The 27,706-nt window shown below is 38.8% G+C and overlaps 1 protein-coding gene and 1 long non-coding RNA gene across 5 annotated transcripts in view; one reads left to right on the top strand and one right to left on the bottom strand.

Moving 5' to 3' along the window:
• The window catches only part of RAB40C (RAB40C, member RAS oncogene family), an 81,618-nt gene extending 75,440 nt beyond the window's left edge, over positions 1-6,178 (bottom strand). Inside the window, exons 1-2 of one of the 4 annotated variants that reach the window (XM_074279795.1) lie at positions 5,164-6,178; positions 3,477-3,847 (exon numbers count right to left, since the gene is read on the bottom strand). In XM_074279795.1, the coding sequence (XP_074135896.1) occupies positions 3,477-3,630 (154 nt within the window). In that variant the 5' untranslated portion in view covers positions 3,631-3,847; positions 5,164-6,178. The other 3 variants (XM_074279793.1, XM_074279796.1, XM_074279794.1) reach the window with 3 other exon arrangements.
• Positions 6,179-6,228: 50 nt separating this feature from the next.
• The window catches only part of LOC141549829 (uncharacterized), an 83,625-nt gene continuing 62,147 nt past the window's right edge, over positions 6,229-27,706 (top strand). The window contains exons 1-2 of the long non-coding RNA XR_012484451.1: positions 6,229-7,415; positions 24,111-24,210. This is a non-coding gene — a long non-coding RNA (uncharacterized LOC141549829). The remainder of the gene's footprint in view (positions 7,416-24,110; positions 24,211-27,706) is intronic.

The following is a 27,706-nucleotide window of genomic DNA, read 5'->3' on the forward strand; positions in this document are numbered from 1 at the left end:
TGATTTGCTGAGTCACATATTTAAGAGTAATGTTACCACTACAACATATGATCTATCTTCAATAGATAAGGGAAAAGAAATACAGTATAATTCTGAACAAATTCTCACCCCACTCAGTTATTCAATCAATGGACAAAGGAAAGCACCATAAAGGAGGACCTCTAAATAAGGTAACAAGGAAATAAGGCTTCCTAAAAAAAAGGTCATATTGATCCAAATAAAAGCCATGCCTTAAAAGAAACTATACCCCCTCACACAGAATCTCTTTGAAAAACTACATATACACAGAAAAATATCAATGGTAAGTAACTCTCAAGGTTTCCCACAAGCCTAATTTGGAGAAAAGGTGTGGCCTATAGTCACACCAGTATGGTACACCTCTCTCAAAGACAACCAGTCATCTTTTGTGGAACTAGAATTAAAAACTGTTCCCATGTAGACATCCTTATAAATACTGGAATACATCAAACCTAAGGCTTCTAATTTTTCCAAAGAATTGCTTAAATAATACCAACATCAGTATCAGTTGGTCTATACTATACTTTTCACCCAGTTCAGTGGAGCTCATGACGTTTATATGTGTGTATGTGTGTGTGTGTGTGTGTGTGTGTGTGTGTGTGTGTGTCTTTTCTGGTATATGCCAACAAGGAAATCAACATTAAACATGCTACCCACCCACAAAATAGTCCTCATTGCAACACAGCAAGACTTTTTCACCTTTTCTAATAAAGGTAACTTTCTGTTGGAAATTATTGAAAATATTTACTCTTTTTTGTCCCTTACTATTACTCTGGGCAGATCTGTAAATTTTACACAAGATCCTTTCCACATTTCAGTTTAGGGTTTCATAGGAAGTGTGGTAATTAGGCTTACACTGTAAACAAAAAAGACAAATGAGGAAGACTGGAGGATTCAAGACTGAAAATGCTGTCAAATCTACTTAATTCTAAAGCTAGAGCATATTACTTATGAAGCTAACATGAGGGTTTTATCGATAAATAAAAAACCAATATGTTGCAAGGAAGATACATGCTCAGGTTGGAATGTGTGAACTCTTAAATTTCGAATACTGCCAAGATTCTATTATCTTGACCCCATAGCCAGAAAGAAAATCTGGAGCACTTGTCATATAAGTGACATTCTATCATTGACTTTCTAAGCCCTGATCATTATAAATAGTTCAGTAAAAACCCATCACCACTGCTGGAAAAAAAATTAAAAGCACAAATATTACTGTCTGAATCAGGAGCATCACCTATGAACATGAATATCGTATCATAAATTAACATTTTAATTGATCAGTTAATATCATGAACTACCAATCCCAATTGAGACTCTCCTAAGCTTTCTGAAGAGCTTTTCAGTAATCCTCATATTTCTTTCTCTCACCTAAAAAAACTTATGCCGATTAAATCAGAAAAAATTGATTTCCTTTATCTTCCAAACTGTTTCCTCCAGGTTAGATTTAAGAATATGTTTTCTGGAAACTTTGCAGAAGAAATCTGTTGCTTCAGTTTCCTATTGAATAGGAAGAGGGATATTTAGCTCCAGTACAATCAATCCCAAAACACTGATTACTACTACAAATAAATAAAGACCTATAATCTGTTATTTGAAGGCCGACAAGTTAACATATAATTGATGCTATCAATGTTCATAAAAATCTCAAGAAATAAAATAAGAAAAAAGGTAGATTAGAAAAAGCGGGAATTTTTTTCAATAAAATGGTATTTTTAAAATACACAAAAACTCAACATTTGGGAAGATTCAATAATAACTTTTAAATGAAGTCAATATATTTGGAAGAATCATTGGGATAATGTACCCACTCCAGGTTATTTTGTGGTTATTTTGGCTTTCACTGAGCATGTTAACTGGGTTTCACAGAGTACTAAAATACTTAAATTAACAGGGAGAACAACCATTGACTGAATTAATGAACTTATTCATAAAATTTAGGGCTGGAAGGAACTTAAGAGCACCTACAATAAATAATTCGCCCAAATTCAGTAAAGTCACAATTCTAATTCACGTTCAATTTCAAATCTTGTGTTATTTCCATAAGACCAAATTTCATTTAAACATTTCCTAGTCTTGAAATCTTGTTTAAAAAGAGTGCTAAAAATACCAAGAAAGGAAGGCGTTTTATTCAAGGCACAGCAGGCTGATTTCCTGAACACTAAGTATTTTCACACCTGATGGAACAGTTTTTCAGCATCCATCTGTCATCTGTATCAAAAAACACCCAACAACAATATGCTGATAACTACTTCTACACCCTGGTACAATCATGTCATATGACCCTAATGGATGACAATAATGCTACTATAGAACCTGGGCCACAATCAAATGATTGACACAAGATGAAATTCCATCTGATATACTCATACCCCTTCAAATCTTTCTAACCATTCTCCTTTTTTTTCCCTTAAGTCCCTTGAACCCAACTTTTTAGAATCTAGAAATCCACTGGGCAGGTACAATATCATGTTTAATATGAGACTCAAAAACTCACCTTTTGCTACCCAAAAGAATACTTACAGCAAAATTTATACTTTCATATCATATCCTGAATACTTTTAAGGAACCCAAACTGTTATTTTCAAGAATGTAGTTTGCTCTAGACTCTAGTTGTATTTAATCTCTCTTCAAGGTTTAGGAACTTACTTTAAAATGAAAAAGATGGAAACAGATTGCAAATTGCCATGGACCCATACCCTTCTTGAGTGTTACATTTTAACTACTGTGAAGGGATGAAGGAAAAAGGCAGTACCAATTGTCAGTTCTTAATTATAGTCTTCAAAACCATGGTAAATGGTCTGTCGCAGTTTCCATTATAAAGCTTGATTTAGCAGGAGGTAGACAGATTAAGCTTGTATTAATGTATAAAAGAAAAGCTTTAGATGGGACCTACTTTTAGAAGCCTGATTATACAAGATATCCCCAAGTCTTTTGCAAATATATTTGTCCGTACACAGCAGGAACCAAATGCTTTTACTGTTCCCTGCTTATATCCCTTACCAGTATATATAGAGCAGATAACTAAAATAAAAAGTAATTTTCCTGAACTGAAAGTCTATTATGGAAGTGTCTATTGTGTCTGTGATGAAGGCAAAGTTGTAATTAAATTTAATGTCTATTAAACACCTATTGTGTTACCAAGCTTAATGCTTAATGAATTAAGATATAAATTCGAATAAAAATTCACTTTTGAACTGATCTTTAGGAAAGAAAGGGTTTAAAAAAAAAACAAAACAAAACTCAGGAAGACGTGCTAATTCTAGTCCCTGATAGCTAAAGCAGCTTCCTGGATGGCTACAAAACAAAATCTAAGCCAAGACTGAGTAGTTCAAAAACACATAAACAACAAGATCTGGAGCTGTAACCTGAGCACAACTAAATTTATCTGTTTTTAAACTTCCTAATTACAACTGCAGTGCAGTTTGACTAATCCTCCCCCTTCCTCAAGTCCTTACCATTGCTGTAGGCGTAGGGGGATTCAGAAGCTCCATCTTGAAGACTCTCCAGGATTTCTCCCTTTCCAACATCACTGTCTCCTACCAGCAGGAATTTGAGCAGATAATCATAGCTCTTCACAGGGCTGCCCTGGGTCCCCATTCTCCCTCTCATTAGCAAAGAGGCAGGATCTGCATACTAAACATGCAGCACACAGACACAAGAGCACAGGTTCCAGCTTCCGATCTCCAAGAGATGATCCCCTGAGGGGGTTGTTGTTGTTGTTGAAGAGGGAGGGTGAAAGTAGAGGCAAAATTCACCCTCTCAAAAGGAACTCAGCGTCCAGTTCACCTTCCATCATTGATCTTCCGGGTAAAAACACTCCTCCATCCTGGCATAAAAGAAAATGCCAACTAAGTTACTGATTTCCTTTATAAGGCACCACAAATGTTTTGCCAAGCTACCAAACCCAATATACGGCCCGAGAGTCATGTGTAACCTGCAGTTCTCTTTGCTAAGCAGGGAGTTAAGGGAGGTAAAGGTAACCACAAGCAAGGTAAGAAAAGCAGTCAAATTTATTAGCCTGTATTTCAGGTTTTCACTTTCACTGCTCTCTCCTTCTTAAAAAGGGATCATCCTCGAAATGATTCTAACAGGACAACCACCAATATCTTTGTAATACCTCTATGCAAAACAAAACAGTCCAGGACGTCTGGGAAGGAGCGATCCAACCATTGCTAGATAGATCGATCCACCCTCTACACTTTTATAGGGTTCCCTCTTCCCTCAGTCTCAGATCTTTGCTTCCTTTAGCCTCTTTTTTGGAGGGAAAGGGGATCCTCAAATACAAAGACTCGGGATCTGCTGAGATTTGGTCAGCCCGATGGATGAAGTAATTAAATTCATGCCCATCTTCCCGCAGCTGTGTCCCCCTACCTCCCAGCTCATTGTTCATCCGCACCCCACCTCAGCGCTTCCCCTCCATCGGCCGCAGGTCCCTTCCTCCAGAGTCCCGAGCCCCTAGAACTCGAGGTATTAGGGGAGCGGAAGGAGCCCGTGAGCTGGCGGGGGAGGGAGTAGATGCGAGATGGGGGAGGGGGCGGCTCCCGAGCTCCTTTCCCCGAGGCGGGTCGGTGGCGGTGGGGACAGGAAGGTTGCCTCGGCGGAGACGCACCTGCTCCTCCTCAGGAGAGCCCCGAGGCACAGCACGGCCCGACCCGGCCAGGCCCAGCGCAGATGTCGCCACCTTCTCTCAGGCCCGCGCCGGCTTCCTTCCCTCCCGGGCGGCCGCCGCCCCAACGCAAGCCCGGGGCCGAGCGCGGGATGACTGGGTGGGGGCCGCCCCCTCACGGCAGAAAGGACGACGAGGGAGTGGGTCCCTCCAGGAAGGGGCCAGGGAGGACAAGGCACCCGGGGAAGGCTGGGCGGAATGTCTGCAGGTCGACTTAGGAGCCGGTTCAAAAGCAGCGAAGAGGCTGTTCCAGTGCGGCCTCGGCTTCCAGCACCCACTGCCACAGACTCGCCGCCCCGCCCCTCTCCTCTCCTCTCCTCGGCCAGCTCTCGCCCACAGACTCTAGGCTCCGCCTTCTAGAAACCCCGATTGGTCGCTCGCCACCCGCCCTCCACGAGCCATTGGCTTATCGACCCCTCCATCACAAGCCGCCCGCGCCTGCCCAACCTACTCAGTATGCTCCTCCCTCTCCATACCCCCTCAGACGAGACGGCCAACCAGAAACTTGCGGCGTTAGGATGATTTTTTTTTTTTCTCAAGCTTCCTACTGCGACCAGCGGGGGAGGGATGGCTCTCGACGTAGGAAGACGCTCTCCCCTCCCGGAAAACTACAGGTCCCATCAGAAAGTCAAATCTCTTTTTTCTCGTAAGGGATCGGAGAAGAGCGAGGTGCATTGCTTAGTGGGAATTGTAGTCATTTGCAGTCATCCTATCAGAAGCCGCATGCTTGGCCTGACCAATCGGCCTTCAGAGAAGTTCCGTGGGGAGGGACTTCCGGTATGTGCTTATGCGCTATGCACAAGAGGTAAATAGAAGGAGCGGAAAGCCAGAGAGTGGTCTTGCAATCAGAGGCAACTCTGAGAATTTAGTAGGTTAAAGAGAGAGAATCAACCAGGCCTCAGTCTCCTGGGAGAGGGCGCTTCCTCTAACCCAGAATTGCCCGAGGTGGGAGACCCGCAGTGGACCCCAACTCTAAAGGAGCCATGAATCCTGCATTAATCTCCTACTATGTGCCTCGCAGGGTGATACAAGAATGCTCTCAAGCACTGTGCAGTCACCTGTTTACCAACAAGAAATATATAGGATAAATTGGAGACAGTCAGCAGAGGAAAGTCACTCCTCTGCATTGAGGCAGGAATTTATCACTAGGAGTGACCAGATTTTAAGGCACGTAAACCACCTTCCCTAGGTGTGGGAAGGTGGACATCCGCGGATTCAATTCTCAGAAAGGCCCGAGGCGGAGGGCAGAGGAACTGAAGAGGTGGTTGGTCCGGGAAGGAATTCTCGAAGTGCTGCTTTGGGCGGAGGTGGTGATGGTGGGCGGCTGATTCCACGTGGTGGGCGCGGCGGAAGCAGGGATTTAAGACCCCGTCCGTGTCAGGTTCTTTCCAGTTGTCGGGAACCTAGAAAAGGCCACATGCACAGAAAGCCTCGGAACCTGAGAAGTCACCTCGTCTTGTCCTTTAATTTTGAACGCTAAGATAAATGAGCTCTAAAGAGAGGAAAGGATGTCGGAGGTCGTGCTTTGTCTTCTTTCGATTGAATGTCAGTCACAGCTCTGGGGCTGGAGTAAAGAAAACTAGCATTTATTAAGCACTATTTTGTGTGTCAGTTATCACACTAAGTGCTGGAGGATACAAAGAAAGAAAAAATTCCCTTTCCTCTGGGAGGTCAGAGGAAACTACATGCAGACAACTATACACAAGGTACATTGGAGGTGATCTCAGAGGAGAAGCATCAGTTTTCTAAAAGCTATCAGGAAAGACTTCTTGCTTGCAGAAAATGAGATTTTAGCTGGACTTGAGGGAAGCCCGGAGATATAGGGAGGGAGAGAATTCCAGGCTTGAGGAGCCGCCTATGAAAATATGCAAAGTAGAGAGACAGAAGTTCTAGTTTAGTCAGCTACCAGACGTGGAGAGGAGTGTAAGAAGACTGGAAAGGCAGGAAAGGGCCGGGTTATTTAAGGGCTTTGAAAGCCAAACAGATCATTTTATATTTGATCCAGGAAATTACAAGGATCCATTAGAGTTTGGGTGGAGGTGGAAGGGTCAAGGATGTTAACAGCTGCTGCCTTTTTTTTTTTTTTTTTTTAATTAAAGCTTTTTATTTTTCAAAACATGCAGATTGTTAGTGGAATTGTGAACACATCCAGCCATTCTGGAGAGATGCTCAAAAAGTTATCCAACTGTGCACACCCTTTGATCCAGCAGTGCTACCACTGGGCTTATATCCCAAAGAGATCTTAAAGAAGGGAAAGGGATCTGTATGTGCAAAAATGTTTGTGGCAACCCTCTTTGTAGTGGCTACAAACTGGAAACTGAGTGAATGCCCATCAATTAGAGATTGGCTGAATAAATTGTGGTATATGGATATTATGGAATATTATTGTTCTATAAAAAAATGATGGTCAGGAGGACCTGAGTTCAAATGTGGCCTCAGACACTTCACACTTCCTGGCTATGTGACTCTGGGCAAGTCACTTAACCCCGTTGCTTCAGGGGAAAAAATTATGAACAGGCTGACTTTAGAAAGTCTGAGAAAGATTTACATGACCTGATGCTAAGTGAAGCAAGCAAAACCAGGAAAACATAGTTGATCAATACACAATCTTGCCGTTGCTATGTACTATGATAGACTTGGTCCACTAAAGCATTCCCAATAAACTTTGGATGGAAAATGCCATCCACATCCAGAATGAGAACTATGGAGACTGAATATTGGTCAACAGGTACTATTTTCACTTTTTTTTTTCCTTGTGGTTTTTCCCTTTTGTGTGGATTTTTCTCTCTCAACATGACACATATGGAAATATGTAAAAAAATGAACGCACATGTATAACAAAAAATTTTACATGTAACTGGGGAAAATAATAATAATTAAAAAAAAAAAAAAAAGACTTGGGGCAGGAAGACCAACCCAAAGGATATTTCAATAGGTCAGGGATAAGATGAAGATAAAGATGGAGTATGTCTTGAGACTTAACTTCTGTGGTTCTGTTGTCCCCTATGAATTTTAGGATCTGACAAATGCCTTTGCTGGATGCTGGCCGGGAACTTTGCCCCAAGGGCTTTAAAAACAGTAAAGCTTATAGTAAATAAGTGATTTGAATCCATAGTTTGGATTTCTAAACAATACAAATAGCTATTTAACCCTTTTCTAATTTAAGGTATATTCTTCACAACATTGAGGTAGGTATTTGTCCAAAGTCATAAAGATAGTAAGTAGCAGAGCTGTTTCTTTAAATAAAAGTGTTTCAACAACAAAAAATATATAAATGAAAACTTTAAAAAGGTTTTTGCTTTCCCCAGTGAATTACCTTTACCAAAAGGGTTCAATGCTTGATTAAGAGTAATAACAACTTAGTTCCAACCTTCAGAGAGTTCAAAGCACTGGACCTCATTATTTTTCAGAATTTTTCTGTGAGGCAGTTGGGAGGCAACTGATCTTTCCATTATACAGATGAGTTAACTAAGGATGAGTGGTTTGCCTTAAGTCACACCTTGAATCTGAGACACCGCCAGAGCTAAATCTTACCAGTCTAATTAGTAATTTTATAGGCTTTATTAAGTGGCTCCTTCAGGCAAAGTGAATGTGCTAAGTGGTGGGGATGCCTACTTGTTAGTGAGGAAGGGAAATTCAAAGATTAAAAAAAATGGTCTTTTTCAATATAAATTAACTGCAAAAAATGAAATAAACTAAGAATTAAATTGTGAACAAAGATGAAATATAAGGCAAAATGCATTATTGGGGCAATAGATGAATTGAAACATATTTAGATAGGATGAAGTTAAGAGATTTTGTAACTTCACTAGATCAGTTCCAGAAGGCTTCCTAAAAGAAGTCATTTTCATGAAGGCTTCCCCTTCTTGCAGGCCCACTTCCTCAAAAAGGAGATTCTCCACCAAATTTCTCAGCATTTTGCCTGAACGTCTCCTCTGCCCTAATGTCATTATTTTGGATATTGCCTTTCTATTCTCTCCCACTCCTTCTGCCCCCATAAAATTATAAGCTTTTTAAGAACAAGACAAGGACTTACATTTTGTTTTGCTATTGACAGAGTATAGCACAGTTTCTTTTTTTTTTTTTTTTTTATTCATTTTTCCAAATTATCCCCTCCCTGCCTCCACTCCCTCCCCCCATGGCAGGCAATCCCATACATTTTACATGTGTTACAATATAACCTAGATACAATATATGTGTGTAAATACCATTTTCTTGTTGCACATTAATTATTAGCTTCTTAAGGCATAAGTAACCTGGGTAGATAGATAGTAGTGCTAACAATTTACATTCAATTCCCAGTGTTCCTTCTCTGGGTGTAGTTGTTTCTGTCCATCATTGATCAACTGGAAGTGAGTTGGATCTTCTTTATGTTGAAGATATCCACTTCCATCAGAATATATCCTCATACAGTTTTGTTGTTGAAGTGTATAGTGATCTTCTGGTTCTGTATAGCACAGTTTCTTACATTAAATAGGTACTTTAAAATATTGGATTGAATTGAGGTAGGCTTTCAAAGACAATTTATGGGATGGGGAAAAGTAGTCTGAATAGACTGCCTTCCTGAAGAAATTTTTCTTCAAAAGCATTTATAAACTCTATTTTTCACAAATGCATGCTAGAGCACAGAACATGAAGTCAAGAAGATCTGGTTTCAAATTTCCATTCCAACACTCACTAACTGTATAGCTATGGATAAATCATTTAAACTCCAGGAGCCCATTTCCTCTTCTGTAAAATGAGAATGATAAAAATATAAACACTCATCTCACAGTATTGCTTTGAGAATGTGTATGATATATGTGGGGGGGTATTTATCTGTGTAAAAGTTGTATCCTATTAGAATGTAAGTTTCTTGAGGACTGTTTCATTTTTGTCATTTTATCCCTATCGAATAATATATAAATGTATGTAAACACACGCATGGTTTAAAATGGAGGATAAACTCTCAGTAAGTAAATGATTCAAAGCAAAAACATTTACTAATATGGCACAGTAAAAACAGTACCTAAAAGAAGTTCCCCCTCCCCCACAAACCTGGGCATTTTCTCATAATATTCACAAAAGAATGGGCATATTCTTAATGTACCAAAGTATTGAGATGTGCTTTTTAGAAACTCTTGTAGCTAAGGCATCCCATCCCCTTAGGGGACCAAATATCTGCTCTCCTTTGTGTATCACCAATTCCACCCATCTCCAAGGCATAGCATTTCTGCTGGGAAGGTGACTGGGCTGGGCTCTCTAGATCTGACTTTTCTGAAATTTGATTCTTGACCAACAGGCTACTTGTCTCTTGAACAGTACTCTATTTTTTGCTGCTAGAAGTCTCCTTGAAGCTGTTCCTTCCATAAATGCTGCCTGCCTGTATCTATGCTCTGCCTTCTTCCTCAAACTCTGAATTGCTTCCTGTAGTAGATATTGGGCTGCATTATAAAATGCCTGGATCATAGGGAGAAAAAAAGAGAAGGAAATGAATAAGAATTCCCTCCTCACCCCACAAAGTAATTGCTTCTAACACATTGTCCTCTTTTTTGACTTCTGACTCCTACTCAGACTGAGCTGGCTAGGTTTTTAAGGGCCATTGAACTCTAGGGATTCAGCCAATCTTCAGGCAGCCATTGGCTGTTGTCCTTCCAGGAAGGAAATTTTAACTTTGGAACAGATCCAGGAAGTTGAGCCATATTTACACCTCATTTTCTTTCTTCTTTTTAATTTTTTTTTTTTTTTTGCTGAAGCAATTGGGGTTATTATAAGTGATTTGTCCAGGGTCACACAGCCAGGAAGTATTGTGTCTGGGATCAAATTTGAACTCCTGACTTTAGGGCTGGTGCTCTATCCACTACACCACCATCCATTGCCCCTACGATGTTCTCTTGGTTCTGATCACTTCACTGAGCATCAATTCATCTAAGTCTTTCCAGGTTTTTCTGAAATCAGCCTGCTCATCACTTTTTATATAACAATAATATTCCATTACATTTATATACCATAACTTATTCAGCCATTCTCTAAACCGATGGGCAGCCACTGAATTTCCAGTCAGAATAAAACTTTTGTAAGATCATTTTGAGAGCTGAGTAGAGGATGAACTGACTTGGGGAAAGACTTGTGGCAGGGAAACTAACAACCTAATCCAAACCAATTTAATAAACATTAATTAAGGGAGGTGCCAGGAACTTCACTAAATACTGGGGGTACAATTAATAAAAAGACAGTTACTGCCTGCAAGCAGCTTATGAAAAGCTCAGTTTCTGCTCTCTACAAAAGATGTAGAGAGGAGTTTGTTATTTCACCCTTCATTATTCAAACTGAGGGAAAAAGAGGCTGAGGGAGGTGGTGGTAGGGTTTGTTAGCAATCATGAGATTAGAGGTGATGAGCTTAATTTGGAAGTTTTAATTTAATTTGCTTATTTTGCCAAGTTGAAATTTGGCAGACCAGCAGAGGCTAAGTAAAGTGAGCCAGAAAATCCAGAAAGCAGTCCCTGCAATAGCTCAGGTATGAGGTGATGAGGGCCTTTACCAGTAGTGGAGAGATATTTCACTTATATAATTCTACTTCTGAAAAAATCAGTTGCTGATTTGTTTGATTTGAAATTTCATTTGTTTAGGGGTATAGGTCTAGTCATCTCTCTTTTTTAAAAATTTCCCCCCCAAAAAAATTATCCAGCATTTTTTTTCCAGTCTATCTTTTCCTTCTACCTCCAAAAGAGCAAATTTCTGTAACATATAAACATAGTCAAGCAAAACAAATTCCCATGTGGCCATGTCCAAAAATTTGTCTCTTATTCTGCTTATTAATATATCACTGTTTTTTTCAGTAGATAGATAACATTCTTCTTCACTGGCCTCTGGAATCATAGTTGGTCTCTACACTGATCATAAGTCTTTCAGATTTGTTCATTTTGGTTCCTTTCACTTCAGTCTTTATTAGTCTTATCAGGTTTCTCCTGAAAACTTCTCTTTCATCATTTCTTGAAGCATAATGGTTTTGCATTCATTTACCACAATTCTTTTATTAATTTATAATTTATTATATATAAATTTATAATTAATATTTTTGACAGTACATATGCATGGGTAATTTTTTTACATTATCCCTTGTACTGACTTCTTTTCTGAATTTTCCCCTCCCTCCCTCTACCTCCTCCCCTAGATGACAGGCAACCCCATACATGTTAAATGTACCACAATTTATTCAATCAATTCCCAATTAATAGGCTTTTCCTTGATTTCCATTTGTTTGTGACTACAAAAAGAGTTGATATAATTATTTTTCTTTTATCTTTTAATAGGCCTTGTAGTGCTATTTCTGGGTCAAAGGGTACAACTTAGTTACTTAGTAACTTCTCTCTATGGTTTCAAAATGCTTTCCAGAATGACTACCAATTCACAGTTTAGTACCTAGAGTTCACCATGTACTTGCTTTCCTGCAGCCTCTCCTACATTTGTCATTTTCTTTTTTTGTGAACTTTGTTAATTTGATAGGTTATGGTGGAACTTCAGACTTCTTTAATCTGATTTTACCTAATAGTGATTCAAAATATTTTTATATGACTATACATAGCGTGGATTTCTTTCCTTGAGAAGTGTCTTTTCAAATCCTTTCACTGTTTATCAACTGGAAAATGACTCTTGTTCTTGTAAATTTGATCATAATTCTATAGATTTTTTGTCTCTTTAGCTTATAAGCTTCCTGAGGGTAGGAATTTATTCTACCTCTCTTATCATTGCCATTGCATCCAGAATAATGCTAGATAGAGATCAGGCACCTAATATGCACTGGCTTAATTTAGATTTCCCCCAAGAGGTTTGGGAAATCAATTCAATCTTAAAGTGTCTGTTGGATGGCAGGATGGTAATAATTGCTAGAGAAAGTCATAGAATCTAAGTCATTAATGTAGTGGATGTACATTGTGGATGTACATTAATTTTCTTATTAAATGCTACTTAAAATCCCCCCCAAAAAAATTTGATCATAATTCTAAAAGAAACAGTTACTCTGAATTCTGAGACAGTTCTTCCTTTTGAATGTGATAAATTGTAGTACACTAGAACAATATGGACACCAGAACTATTGTTTTATTATTATGGGACAAATGTAATTTTTCTAATTATAAACAGAAGGTAAGAATTCTAAGTATAATCTTAAACTAAAGTGAGGTCATTTGCAGAGACAGAGTCTGAACCCAGAAATATAAGGGGAGAGAGAGAATGAGAAAAAAAGGGGGAAAGAAAAGAAAGGAGAAAGAAGGACAGATTACTGTATGAGCTGAATTTGAAGCTAAAAGTGATAGATACTATAATTGCTATTGAGTAAATCCAGATGAGAAGAGAGGAAGAGCTTGGAAGCAAAGAATCAGTAGAATTACCCAGCTAATTGATAGTGAGGTGTATTAGTTAAGTAAAACATGAATCAACTAACAATAGAAGCATCTAACAAACACAGAAGACACATTTATTAAGGAACTTATATGGATAATTCCTGATATAACAGACATCAAAATTTATAATCCCAAAATTGTGAGTTATCCAGGAGACATAGATTTTACTTCAAGTGTATACCTACTCTTTCCCAGAAATAAAAAGCACATTGTTGGAAAATCTGGTCCAAATTCTGCGTGAATTATTTTGTATTATCATGCATTTGTTTTAATATGTGGATATCTGTGATATTATTGTTAATTTTGATTTATCAGTAAAAGTGATTAAGATCTAATTGTATTAATGAACTGGAAATTGGGTGAATGCCCATCATTTGGAAAATGGCTGAATAAGTTATGGTATATGAATATAAAAGAATATTATTGTTCTATAAGAAATGATGAGCAGGCTGATTTCAGAAAAGACTGGAAAGACTTGAATTGATACTGAGTAAAGTGAGCAGAACCAAGAAAATACAGTAACAAGATTTTGTGATGATAAATTGTGATATAATTGACTCTTCTCAGCAATGCATTGATTCAAGGCAATTTCAGTAGACTTGAGATAGAAAATATCATCAGCATGCAAAGAAAGAACTATGAAGACTGTGGATAGAAACATAATATTTTCATTTTTTTTTGTTTGTTTTTTTTCCTTTCTCATGCTTTCCCCCCCTTTGATCTTATTTTTTTCTTTCACAACATGACAAATATAGAAATATATTTAAAAGAATTGTACATTTTTAACCTATATCAGATTAGTTGCTGACTTGGGGAAGGGACATAAAGGAGAGAGGGAGAAAAATCTGGAACACAAAGTCTTACAATGAATGCTGAAAACTAGCTTTACATGTATTTAGAAAATAAAATACTATTGAAAAAAAAATTTTAAAGATCTAATTGAATTGTAATTGTGAATAGAAAGACATGGTGGGGCATGGGGGCACTTGAAAATCAAAGTAGTACAAGGAGAGAACCTCAGAATCTTCTCCTTTAAGTTCACCCTCCCTCTACCTTCTGCACATATCATAACATGCCTATGTTCTCTCCCCCATTAGAACAGGAGCTTTCTGAGTAAAGAAAATCCTTTTCCTCCTTTATTTGTGTTCTTATTATAGTTTTTGGCACATAGGTGGATTGACACATTATAACCAAGACCCACTATAATTTTATATAATGTCTTCTCATTCAACTTCTTGCCCAGTTATTACATTCCTGGGGTAAAATTTTTCAAAAAACATGGCCATATGTAGTACCATGTTACATGTTCCTTTAAAAAAAAAGGGAACTAATTAAGGATATGAGATGAGTTTTGATTATTATCCTCAAATAAGAAAAGGAACTGAGACTCAGTGAAGGGAAGTAATTTGCCCCCATTCCATGGCTAGTAAATGCTATAGCTGATTCTAAGAACCTGGAACTTCTGAATCCCAGCTCAGGGCTCTGTCCAGTGTAGCTACCTAGGAAAGAGCTTGTAGGCTATAAACCCCCAAGGACACGAAACATAACTTCTTTGGTTCCTTTTTGTCTGTCTCCTCTCTGTTCTACAGTCAACACTTCAAGTTTTTTCTCCAGCCCCTTCCTGCCCCCCAAGATTATTATTATTAATCTTGGGGCCTCATACTGACTATATTTTCATATATGCCATTCCTTCTCTTCCCCACCATCACCCCAGCTCTGGAATGTCCCAACCCCAATAGTAAATGCTAATTGGCATTTACATATAACTCTAAGGCTTGCAAAGTACAATATCTCATTTTACTCTAGGAGATAGTGCTATTTTTGTCTCATTTTACAAATGAGGAAATCAAGACACAGGAATGTTAAATGACTTGCCAAGGGTCACATAGCAAGTAGATATTTGAGGCCATATTTAAACTGGTTCCAAGTCCAATGTTCTAGCCACCTACTTGTCTCCCTAGTGAGGGACTCTGTCATTCCAATTTGCTACTCTGCCCAGTTTAACTCCACAGAGCAAGATGCCCCTCCCAAATTAACTTTATCACCTCTAATCTTATCACCTTGTTGCTAACTCAAACCTAGATACCATTTCTCTTTGATTGGAGGGTAGAATTACAAAGGCTTCACGTTTTGACTCACTCCATTCAGCATCTGCAGCTTTCAGATTCACCTAACCAGAGAACCTTTTCAGGTTAAGCTTATCACCTCTACCCTCATCACTCCAAGAGCCAACTCAAGCCCTTAGAAGGGCTGGAGGGTGGAGATCCAAAAACTTCCCAATGACTTCCTTTTAGTGGGCAGAGACTGGACTATGTGGTTCCCTCCACTTTGCATCTGGCTAGTTTCCACTCCAAAAGCACCCTTAAGTGTTTTCCTCCAGCTCTGCCCTGTTTTCCTGTCTTCTTTTGTGTATTTAAAGGTGTTGTACACCTTTAAGTTGTAAAGTCTTTGAAGTCAAGGACTGTCTTTCTTTTTATTAATTGTAGCTCCAGCTTGTGGCACTAACCTCAAGCATAATAGGCACTTGATAAATGTGGCTTAGATTGGATTATTTGCCATCATTTTGAACTTTCCTCTAGAAAAGAGCCCAGAGAATGAGAGTCTTACCACTGTATTTCTCTCTGGAGGTATTCCTCCCTTTCCATATTTATCCTGCTAAAGAACCAAAGCCTAATTTTAGAATCTGAGGATCCAGTGACTTCATAAAAATTTGGTGAATTCGAGTCTCTTCATCCATCCTGTTACTCAGAACTCAAAGCTGTTGAGAAATAAATATATGAGGTGTGTTGGCACAAGATAAAAGTGTCTGGTTTGCTGCTCTACAAAATCATGCCAATTTCCAAAAGTGTTCTAGGATGGTCATTATGGAATATCTACATTTGGGGGTCGTGGTAGAGGAGGATTTGCAGGACAGATGTTTGGGATATATGAAAGGAATATATATTGTATATGAAGGGGATATGGAAAGATAGCCACAATCTAATATGAGAGAGAGGGTCTGGGGAATGAAGAGGAAGGCCCTGAGTTTCCCAGAACAAAGTTGGATCTAAGGGACTGCTATGGATCTTTGTTCATTCACTACCTTCAGTACCTTCCCTCCTTTTCGCCTTTTGTATTCATTTTCTAGAGAAGTAACTAAGAAATTGGGAATCCATTGTAACTCTTAGACGTTATATTGTCAGTTGGGAATGAATGTGGGCTCACCTCCTCTCATTCCTTCCCTTCCCTGCCCTCAGTTTTTTTCATCTCTAACATGAACACACTCATATAAACTTTCTACACATTTTCCTATTCAATTACCTTCAGAGCTATCCAGATAAAGATCTGAAATCTTGAGTCTGTTTTCCCTTCCAGGCTCTTAAAGCTGAATCTAAAACTGCTAATCTTGGAAGCTCCAGTCTTCCATCCTAGCTCTCTTTAGTTACTAGGAATTTTTCACTTTCTAGGGCAAAGCCCTCTGAATGGAGGAGATAGGACACCACAGAGAATGCTTGACCCTGAATGAGACTGGAAATTGGAGAAGAAAGACATTGGCTATGGGAGAATCACTTGTGCCATCACAGATCTTTTTTTTACCTATCCTGTCTTCCAGAGACAAGAGGCCAGGGGCTTTACATTTTGTTTAGGGTGAAAGGAAAGTCTCATTTGTCATAGAAACCCTCAACTGGACTTCAGACTAAGTCATGATTTAGGTCTCACAGTGCTGAATCCCAGCACTAATTCCTAATCCTACTGGTAATTTAGCAACACTGGCTGTCTGAAAAGTCATAGTTCAATTATAAGCCATATGTGCTCTCCATCATAAGGATTGGCAGGGAGAGCATGGATGGCTTAGAAAAATCCAGTCCTAGTGATGGTGACACAGATCAGACATGTATCTTACTGATGAAAAGCTCTCAGAAAAGCTATTTTCATAAGTTGGGGAGAGGCAAGGTAGGACATCAGAGGGTAGGTAGGACTAGTGGCCATAGAATTGTAAAGATTTTCCCAAGGTGGGAGCCCTCCCTTTATGGTGATCTCTAAATGGCCTGTGAAGTCTAGAAGTAGTGAGGAACCTTCAGTCCCATTCCTGCTAAGCAGGTCAGAGCACTGGAGCTTGATGGGATAGATTGAGGATGCTCATAGCAGCTAAGCTGAATTTCTTTTATTGTGTCCACGAGGCTCTGCAACAGGGGGCATCTTTGGAAGATAAACATTGTCATTGGAATAAATAATTTATTACTCCAACTGGGAAGAGACCTGCTAACTTATAAATTACTTATGAATCTCCTTTGCTTACTGGCCTGAGAGTTGATTTTCCAAAACATGTCAGGGAATAGGAGATAGGTAGAGGAGAGTGTCAAAGAGCAGTTGTGTTCAATTGGGGAGCTGCTGGAGGAATTTCCCAGGCACCTTGCCAAGGTGGGTACTTTCCTTCAAAACAGCTAGATCTGTCCCCTGGAATCCAAGTTTCAATGCCCTCTCTCCAAAGCCAGTATAGGCTGGGAAAATGCAACATTGCCTTCTAAGAAACCTCCCTTGCCCTCTCTCTTGTTTCTGCTCAAAGGATTGGGCAAATTCCCTGGATATCAAGTCACTAGGGTAATGGGACATATAGCTAGGGAACCTGTACCTTGCCACAAAGAGCTTATAATCTAATTGAGGATATAACAAATATACATGTGACAAATGTATATATATATGTGTGTATTTGACATAACCAATAATATGAGACTATATGTAAATATAATCCAGAGTTCAAGTCTGATGTATTTATATAAGACTCTTCTCACTGATGAAGAAAATTACTATTTCATGCCACATGCCTGCATAAGGAGCATGAGTTAGGGAGAGTTAAGGAGTTTTTGCTTTTGACTTAGAAAAAAGAAACACTTGGTTCTAGGGGTCTCTTCAAGGAGAGACACTGGAGAGAGAGAAAAGGTTTATCAAAATAAATAAAAATACAACAACAAAGATAATGTTAATATGTGTCTTTCTAAGTTAATAGATGACTGCAGGGAGCCATTTCTATTTGAGTTTGAAATCATTGATGTAGAAGTGAAGCCATTGCTTTAGTATGGCCTTTTTTCAATCTTCATTCTTCTTGACCTTTCTGTGGCCTTTGATACATCTGAACACTTTCCTCCTTAATATTTTTTTCTCTCTGAGTTTTCAGGACACTGAGCTCTTCTGGTTCTCCTTCTATCTGACTACTTCTCTGAAACTTTTGCTAGCTTCCTACAAATCATACCTCCAAAAGGTAGGGGTCCCTCAGAGTTCTGTGCTGGGCCCTCTTCTCTTTCTATAGCATATATCAGAGCTTCCCAAATTTTTTCCACTTGTAAACCCTTTTAGCCTTTTTACATGTATATAGGTATATAAAATCAAACATTTACTGATAACAAGTGACAGGTTCAATTATGTTACACATATCCCCAGACTCAATATACCCCAATGGCTTCCTATTATCTCTAGGAGCAAATACTTTGGTATTCAAAGCCCTTAATCACCTAGATCCCTGGTACAGGCTACCTGGTTGTTCCAGGAACAATGTATTCTGTCTCTTGGTTCTAGCCAAGGTAGATAACATAGTGGCTGGATCTGGAAGTCAGGTAGACTCACTTTCCTGAATTCAAATCTGGCCTTAGACACTTATCAGCTCTGTGGCCCTGAGTAAGTCACTTAACCCTGTTTGTCTCAGTTTTCTCATTTGTAAAATGAACTGGAGAAGGAAATAGAAAAACACTCCAGTGCCTTTGCCAAGAAAAGTCATACAGACTTAAAATCGTTCTCTTCTGGTCATTCTCTCTGGCTTTCATCCATATCTGAAATGCCCCTTCTCCTGTGCTCTGATTACTGATTTCCTTGGCTTCTTCTAAATTCCAACTAAAATCACATCTTCTATTGGAAACTTTTCCTAATCCCTGTTAATTTCAATATTTTCCCTCTGTTAATAATTTCCTATTTACCCTGAATATAGCTTGCTTTGTATATGTTTGCATAGAGTCTCCTCCTGTAGATTGTAAGCTCCTTGAGGGCAGGATCTGTCTCTTGCCCCTTTTTTGGTTCCATAATGCTTAACATAGCACCTGGCGCGTAGTAAATGCTTAATAAACGTTTATTGATCTATTAAATATCCCTAGTTTTCAGCTTTCCTCCTTACAGACTTATGGAAATTTCCTATTGTGAATGGGGAGCTGAGATATCTTCTTCCCAGTAAGAAAGCTCATTTGCTCAATGTATTGTGTATTATTGTTTTGTTGTTTTTTTTTAATCTGAAGAAATTACCTCATTTTTGTGTACTTCTTTTATTTATTTACTATTCACCATTTGTTATGGTCTTTTTTCCCCCTTTCTTCTCTTTTTTTATTATAGCTTTTTATTTGCAAGATATATACATGGGTAATTTTTCAGTATTGATAATTGCAAAACCTTTTGTTCCAATTTTTCCCTTTTTTCCCCCTACCCCTTCTCCCAGATGGCAGGTTATATGGTCTTTTTTTGTTTTGTTTTCTTTTGTTTTTTGTTTTTTTTTGCAGATTTAATTTGGTTTATTTTTAAAATAATATTTCATTATTCCAAATACATGCAAAAATAGTTTTCAACATTCACCTTTGAAAAATTTTTTTTTCAAATTTTTCTCCCTTTTTCCTTCCCTAAGCAATAGCAAGCAATCTGATATAGGTTAAACATGTGTAATTCTAAACATATTTCCACATTTGTCATGCTAAACACACACACACATACACACATACACACATACACACATACAAATAAGATCAAAAGGGAAAAAGCACAAAAAGGAGAGAAAAAAAAAACAAGCAAAGAACTACAACAAAAAGGTGAAAATACTATATTTTGATCTCCATTCAATCTCCATAGTTCTCCCTCTGGATTCCTATGGCAGTTTCTGTCACAAATCCTTTGGAATTGAAAGAGCTAAGTCATCACAATTGATCATCACATAATCCTATTGTTACTGTATACAATGAAAAGATTCTTGGTCCTGCTCATTTAACTCAGTGTCAGTTCATCGAAGTCTTTCCAGGCTTTTCTGAAATCAGCCTGCTGATCATTTCTTATAGAACAATAATATTCCATTACATTCATATACCATAATTTATTCAGTCATTCCCCAACTGATGTGATGGACTTTTTGTAACTAACATTTGGTGAGAAGGTAGTTAAGTCTTTGGATCTAGCTTTAGATACTTCTTACTCTTTAAGAAATAGCACTCAGTGAAACAATTTGAACTGAAAAATCATTTCACCTAGACTAAAAATATTTACGGGAACAAATAGGTATAATTCTAGTCTTGAACTACTAGTCAAGTTCTACTCTAAAGAAAACAAAATGACCAGCCTTGTGGCCCCAATCTCACCCTCGATTTCAGGCAAGAATCAAAATTGAACTTGGGGACAGCAGTGAGCAAGATTCTGTAGCTATCTATTCATGCCTTCCTGTGAACCATATTTAGACAAACCTATGTGGACAGAAACATAACCTATATAGATTACACACTTTTGACATAAAAAGTGACAAATGAGCTGGATAAACAAAATATGCTAGATGAATTCAAAAGAAGAAGAGATTATTGTGGGTTAGGGAGATTATGAAAGGCTTCCTAAAGTATGAAGGATGTAAACTGGGTTTTGAAACAAGGGATAGACTTTAGTAAGTAAAGGAGAGTAGAGAAGGAATTTCAAGAGGAAAGTAAAGAATGGTAGCAGGAATGAACAAAGTGTGCTTAGTGGACAGTGAGTTGGGTAATCTGATTAGTCAGGTTTGGGAAAGTTAGTTCTATTTGTTGACTGTATTAATGAACAACAGATTGGTTGGGACTAAGTTGTAGGAAGACCTAGAAAGGTTTGGGTTTGATCACATAGGCCAGGGCTTCTTAAAATTTTTCCACTTTTGACCCCTTTTCCCTTGAGAAATGTTTACCCCAGGTATATAAAAACAAGATATACAAGTCAAACATTTACAGATTAAAAAAAAAAAGAAATTAGTTTTACACCAATTCCTTGGTATACATATAATTTTATCCTTTATAAAAAATGAAAACAAAATTCATACTAATGAGATTGATGTGCTTTTTAATTTTTACATAAAGAATTAAATCTTGACAGAATACTTGATCTCTTTAATTGTTGCCAATTTTTTTGTGAACCCCAATTCAGTTTCTATTTTTCCCCAATAGTATTTTATTTTTTCAAATACATGGATAGTTTTCAACATTCATTTTTGTAAAACTTTGTGTGCCAAATTTTTCTCCCTCCCTCTCTTATTTCCCTCCTCTCCAAGACAGCAAGCAATCTGATATAGGTTAAACATGTGAAATTGAAAACCAGAATAAAATAGAAAAAAAATGAGAAAGAAGACAGAAAAATGAAAAGGTAAAAATATTATGCTCTAATCCACATTTAATCTCCATTGTTCTCTCTTTGGATGCTATTGGCAGTTTCCAATCCCAAGTCTATTAGAATTGCCTTGAATTGGAATTGCCATCTTTTAGAAGAGCCAAGTCCATCACTGTTGATTATCATATAATCTTGTTGTTGCTGTATATAATGTTTTCCTGGTTCTGCTCATTTCACTCAGCATCAATTCATGTAAGTCTCTCCAGGCCTCTCTGAAATCATCCTGCTGGTCACTTCTTACAGAACAGTAATAATCCGTAACATTCATATACTACAATTTATTCAGTCATTCTCCAAACGATGGGCATCCACTTAGTTTCCAGTTTCTGGCTACTACAAAAAGGGCTGCCACAAACATTCTTGCACATACAGGTCCCTTTCCCTCCTTTAAAATCTCTTTGGGATATAAGCCCAGTAGAAACACTGCTGGATCAAAGGGTATGCAGTTTGATAACTTTTTGAGCACAGTTCCAAATTGCTCTCCAGAATGGTCGGATCACTTCACAACTCCACTTGGGGTCCTGAACCACAGTTTAAGAAACTTTGCTATAGACAATGGGGACACTTGAGAGGATTTTGAGCAAGTAAACAAAATGATGAAAGCAGTATTTTACGGTTAAAAAAGTCAGGCAGAGGGGCATCATCCTATTAAAGCACCTATTATATATGATCATTTACATAAAGAAGGGCTTTAGCTGTGTCCCTAGTACAGATTGATTGTAGGTAGCCATGGTGCTGAGAGGAAGTTGAGAGCTAGCCTTAGGTGGTCATCCTGAAATTTTTTGATTGACCCTGGGCACTTTAGGGAAAGAACCCTCTCATTCTCTGGCATAACGATTTCCTAGAGTACTGGATTATCTTTACGTGATGATCTTCTTGGTTCCCATTCTTTGTGTTCCCATCCTAGCACCTAGCTGACATTTAATAAATGCTTGTCAATTGAAAAAAAAAAAAAAAAAAGACCCAAAAAACAAAAAAGCCAAAAAGCTACCGACTTCTGATGTGCTGCCTTGGCCAACTTCACCATGCTCCAACTCTTTCTTCACTTTAACTATGAACTGGGAGATTTTTCATTTTTCACACATGGGAAACTGAAGCACAGAGGCCACTCTGGGTCACCCAACAAACACCTCCCTCTCTCCACGTCCCTCAGCCCCTACACCCACAGTTCAGTCCAGGGAATGGCATTTTCCTAAAGGATCACATCATTTATTCAGCACGGCCTCCCCCCCAACTTCACTCTAGTTTTTATTTAATGAAATATTCATAGATGCCTGAAGCATCCTAGCTCTTCTCCTCCCCCTCTTAGCCTCTAGGGATTCCTTCTCTTTGTTAGAAAACTCCACATCTTGTGCTATCAGGGCCTTTGATGAGGAGCCTTGCTCTCTCTCATCATTTCCAGGCCCCATGTGGCCTTGGTGAGAATTATTGAAGCCCGCTCTAACCCTTATCAGGCAGGAGGGGGTGAGAATCACACCATCTGCCCAATGTGGCCAAAGGGGAGAAAAACTAGTTCTGCCAGTGGTCCCAGGGAAGAGGGAGACCCATAAGATACTACTGTATTCACAGCAGTTGGGGAGGGAGAAAGGGGGAACATAGTGGGTAGAATGAAGTACAATTTTCACTAGGATCAACTCTAGTCTTAGACTCAGAACCCTGACACCAGCTGATGCAGTTATTGTAGGCAGGTGTACCATTCCTCAGGGTCCCTTTCCCATTTCCTTCTCTCAACTTCCATTAGCCCTCAGCACCAGGCAGAAGGGGGCAGGTTTTTTTCTGGTCAAGCTTTTCAGCCCAGAGGGAAAAGCCAGTCCTCCTCCTCCTCACCTGCTATGCCACGGAGACTGCCAGCTTTCAAATCTCACCCTTACTCCTCTTTGGCCCTCACTCTGTTCTGTTATAGCCTTGGGGAGGTAGCTCCTAACCTGGTCTGGAAGAAGTGCCATTTAGACACATAAGCAGCCAAAGGGTTTTGGCTGGAGGCCCAAGAGAGCTCACCAAATAACTGCACTGATGCCATCCATATTAACAGAGCCTTCAGTCTGATTTAAAATCACCAGCTGAGCATGTATTGCAATGGAGCTTTTCATGATTGGGGAGGCAAGCGCCAAGGGCATGAGAGGAAGAGAGGAGCCCAGCCCAGTGGGAGCTACTCATTTTATCTCCTAAGGGAAATAAAGCCTTTTAGAAAAAGCATTAACGGAAAGAAACTTGAAGGTTGTACTAATAATGCCAACGTACTTGGGAAGGAACACCAAGGGAGTGGGCTGCATCCTTAGATGGCTTGGAGGGAAAGAGGCTTTAAAAATCTGTCGTGCAAGGCTCAGCCCCTTGTGAACCTGAAAGGAGATGGTTGTGGTATAAAGATAAGCACTTTTTGCAGAGTAATGAGACATGGGTTCTAATCTGTGTTGCCTATAATTAGTTGTCACATCATCTAATTTCTCAAATTTTCTCATCTATAAAATAGACATAATCTATGGTGTTAAATTCCCATTTCACATTTATATTTTTGACTATAGTCATATAATTTTTAAAGCCAGAAAAAAAACTTTAGAGATCATCTTGTCAGGAAATCATAAAATGCTAGAGCAGAAAGGGTTGAAACATTGTTTAACCTTTTTTTTTTTTTTTTTTTAAAGGGCTTAATTTTGAGACAGAGAAACAATCACAGCAAGGGAAAACGCCTAAGATGGTGGCTACAAAAGCACCTGAGGAAGAAAAGTGCTTTAATTATGCAAGGTATCCTGGTCTCACCTAATACTGTCAATACATGAGACAGAAGAAGGGCATGAAGGACTTTAGAGTATTTTCTTCTCTCCTAGAAATGTCTGTGGTACAGTGTGTGAAAACTACAAAACCTAATGTTGCCTCAGACAACAGCAAATCATTTAACTACTGGGTGCCTCAGTTTCTTCTTCTGTACCATGAGGAGATTGTACTCAAGGCCTCCAATGTTCCTTCTAGCTCTAAAACCAGGATCAGAATATGGGTGCCCTTCTCACTTGGGATATCTGCTACCGTTTTAGGGGTAGCACTTGGATCCCAAACAGTTCCCACTTCATCTACATTGGTGTATCCCATTCCTGGAGTTATAGAACTTTAGAGTTGAAGGGACTTTAGAGGTCTTTGATGTAAGCATCCCATTTTAAAGATGAAGGCACACTAGCCATTCCAGTCCTAGAAAGTATTATAAAGCAACGGTCATCAAGGCCTTTTGGTACTGGTTAAAAGATAGAGTGGTAGATCAGTGGAATAGGTTTGATACACAGAACATAATAGTCAATGACTGTAGTAATCTATTGTTTGATGTACCCAAGGACCCCAGATTTTGAGATAGGGACTCATTATTTGACAGAAATTGCTGTCAAATTGGAAATGGTGTAATGGAAGCTTTGGGTGTTAATTAACAACATCTAGCATCCTGTACCAAAATAGGATTGAAATAGGTTTGTGATTTAGACATAAAGGGTGATATTATAAGCAAACTGGTAGAGCAAGGGATAGTCTGTCAGATCTGTGGAGAAGGGAGAAATTTATGGCCAAAGAAACTGAGAACATTATGAAATACAAAATGGATAATTTTTATTATGTTAAATTAAAAGGTTTTTTGGACATTTGGAACTATGTCCAAAGGGCTATAAAACTATGCATACCCTTTGATCCAGTAGTGTCTCTACTGGGTCCATATCACAAAGAGATCATAAAAGAATAGTGTCAAGGAACTGGAAATTCCTCAGTTGGGAATGGCTGAATAAGTTATGGTATATGAATGTAATTATTGTTCTATAAGAAATGAGGAGTAGGTTGATTTCAGGGAGACCTGGAAGGACTTGCATGGGTTGGTGCTAAATGGGGTGGACAGAACTAAGAGAAGATTGTACAAAGTAAAGTAAAATTATGGGATGATCAATTATGATGGACTTTTGGCTCTTCTTGGCAGTGAAGTAATTCCATGGAAAATGCTATCTACATCCAAAGAACCATGTGATTAGTTGTGGATCAAAGCCTAGTATTTTCACTTTTTTGTTTGCTCTTTCTTTCTTGTGGTTTTTTGAAACCCTTTTGATTGGATTTTTTTTTTGCATGGCATGGTAAATATGGAAATATGGTTAGAGGGATTGTGCATGTTTAACCTACATAGAATTGCTTACTATCTTGGGTAGGTAGGGGAAGTAAGGGAGGACGGAAGATCTGGAACAAAAAGTCTTGTGGGAATGGATGTTGAAGGCTAGCTTTGCTTGTATTTGGAAAAAGAAAATACTATTGATGGGAAAAAAAATAAAGATGAGGACACCAAAGTCAAGAGAAAGAAAGCAATTTACTCAGTGAGATCACACAAATAGAAAGTGGCAAAGATCCCTTAACTCTAAACTCTAATTCTAGAACTCTTTCCATAAATAAAGAGTATATGAATGCTGTGGTAGTGACTAGACTGGGCTTATTTTTTGGTTGTTCAGAGTTCCATTTTGGTTCTTCAGAGGACAAGGAAGGATATGTTTCTACATTAAATCTGGGAAAGTGGAGAAAGACCATCCTCTTGGTTTCTGATTCAGTCTAGGCAGATCTGTTTTACTGAATTCTTTTATTCAGAGAATCAGGGATTAAGAAGCATGGGAAGGATCCAAAGGGAAGGCATAAAGTTAGCCTTCACCATCTTCATGCAATCACTTCTGTTCCCTTTCTGCCTCTAAGCTTGGACCAATATTCAGGTAATTCAGAGGCTGGGCAATTAGGGGACTCTAATGTTTCCAATGGCAGAAGCCCTCCTGGTATGGGATGGGAGTGCAAGTTTCTCATAATAGATCAGGCAATATTAGCTGGTCCCATGTAGAGTTAGCCAGAAAGACCCAGCTCTGCTCTGCCCAGACAGGTTTCTACTTAGGAAGCAGGGAAAGGACAGAGTCCTTTCTAGGTGTGGGCCTCCCTTTCCTAATACCTGCTCTGTGCTCCTGAAAGGGAAAACTGGATCAGCACAGTAGGTAGGAAGGGCAATCCTACTTCTCTGACTTAGGTCTAATTCTAATCACATGTAGGGAATGGGCTAAACTGCTGCTAGTAAGAAACAATAAATTCCAGCTGTCTCCCAGGATTCACCTACCATACGCAAGTTTTCCTTCCCCAAGAAACATGGACTCAGGCCCCCTCCCTGCTGAGGATGGGGAACTAGAGAAGGTTCAGAAAAGGCAAGGGCAAGAGCAGATTTGCTGGATCTAAAAGTACCTGTTATGTATCAAATGGCTGACTAGTTATTGGTTCAGATATTGGTATCTGGATGTTTCTTAGGGAATATTGTTGGTATATGTAAAATGGGAAAGATTTGGGAGATTATGAACAAAGGGATTTTCAAGCTTTCAGGAGATCATTACCCACTAGAACAGGGGAAACCATCTAAAGCTCACCTTTGATGTATATATCCCAGATCACATTACAGCAGGGTTTTGATGGAGAGGGCCTAATCCATGACACCAACAGCTACCATATGTGGTGAAGGAGCATGAGATAGAGAACTGTTTTTCTGCCTTACTATCCCAACTTCCTTACTCACATCCTCTCCAGATTGCCAGTCCTGGGCTGGAGCAGGGAATAGGAGAGAAATGGTTAGAAGCATTCACTCACTACTGTCTCTTTCCGTAAAGAGCTCAAGACCAATCAAGCAGAATTAACTGTCCTCCAAAACAATTTACAAAAATTTTATTTTCAAGGAAGGAAAAAAAAGGGTTAAATTAAAAGGTGATTGGCTAACATGGTGGACCACAAAGTCATCACATATAATCTACTACTTGGCCAGGTGAATCTGTGGAAAAGATATTTGTGTTGTGAAATGCTCCTTTCCCTTCTGGGGCCAAACCTGGAAATTACTGTTATCTTACTTTTGGGCTTGTCAGAAGATCAAAATAATACTTATAGTTTCTGCTGCACAGAAAGGTAGGAAAGTAGTAGAATGACTCCCTTTCTCATAATAGAAAGTGCTCCCCAATTATCACTTCCCTGCAAATGACATGTAAAACTAGTCTCAATTTTGTTCATCCCAGCGATCTGATAGCAAAACAATAAAGTAAGTTTCTAAGAATATAAAGTATGGGGTTGGGTACTATGGTATTTTCTTGGATTCATGCTGCTCCACCAGAAATTTGGGGATCAGAATCCTTCCTTTAGAAAACTCCAAGTGGGAAATCAGGCCCAAGCATACACATATCAATTATAGTGAAATATTCTGATTTCTTTTACTAAATCT

Source organism: Sminthopsis crassicaudata, chromosome 1, assembly GCF_048593235.1.
Source record: "Sminthopsis crassicaudata isolate SCR6 chromosome 1, ASM4859323v1, whole genome shotgun sequence".
NCBI lineage: Eukaryota > Metazoa > Chordata > Mammalia > Dasyuromorphia > Dasyuridae > Sminthopsis > Sminthopsis crassicaudata.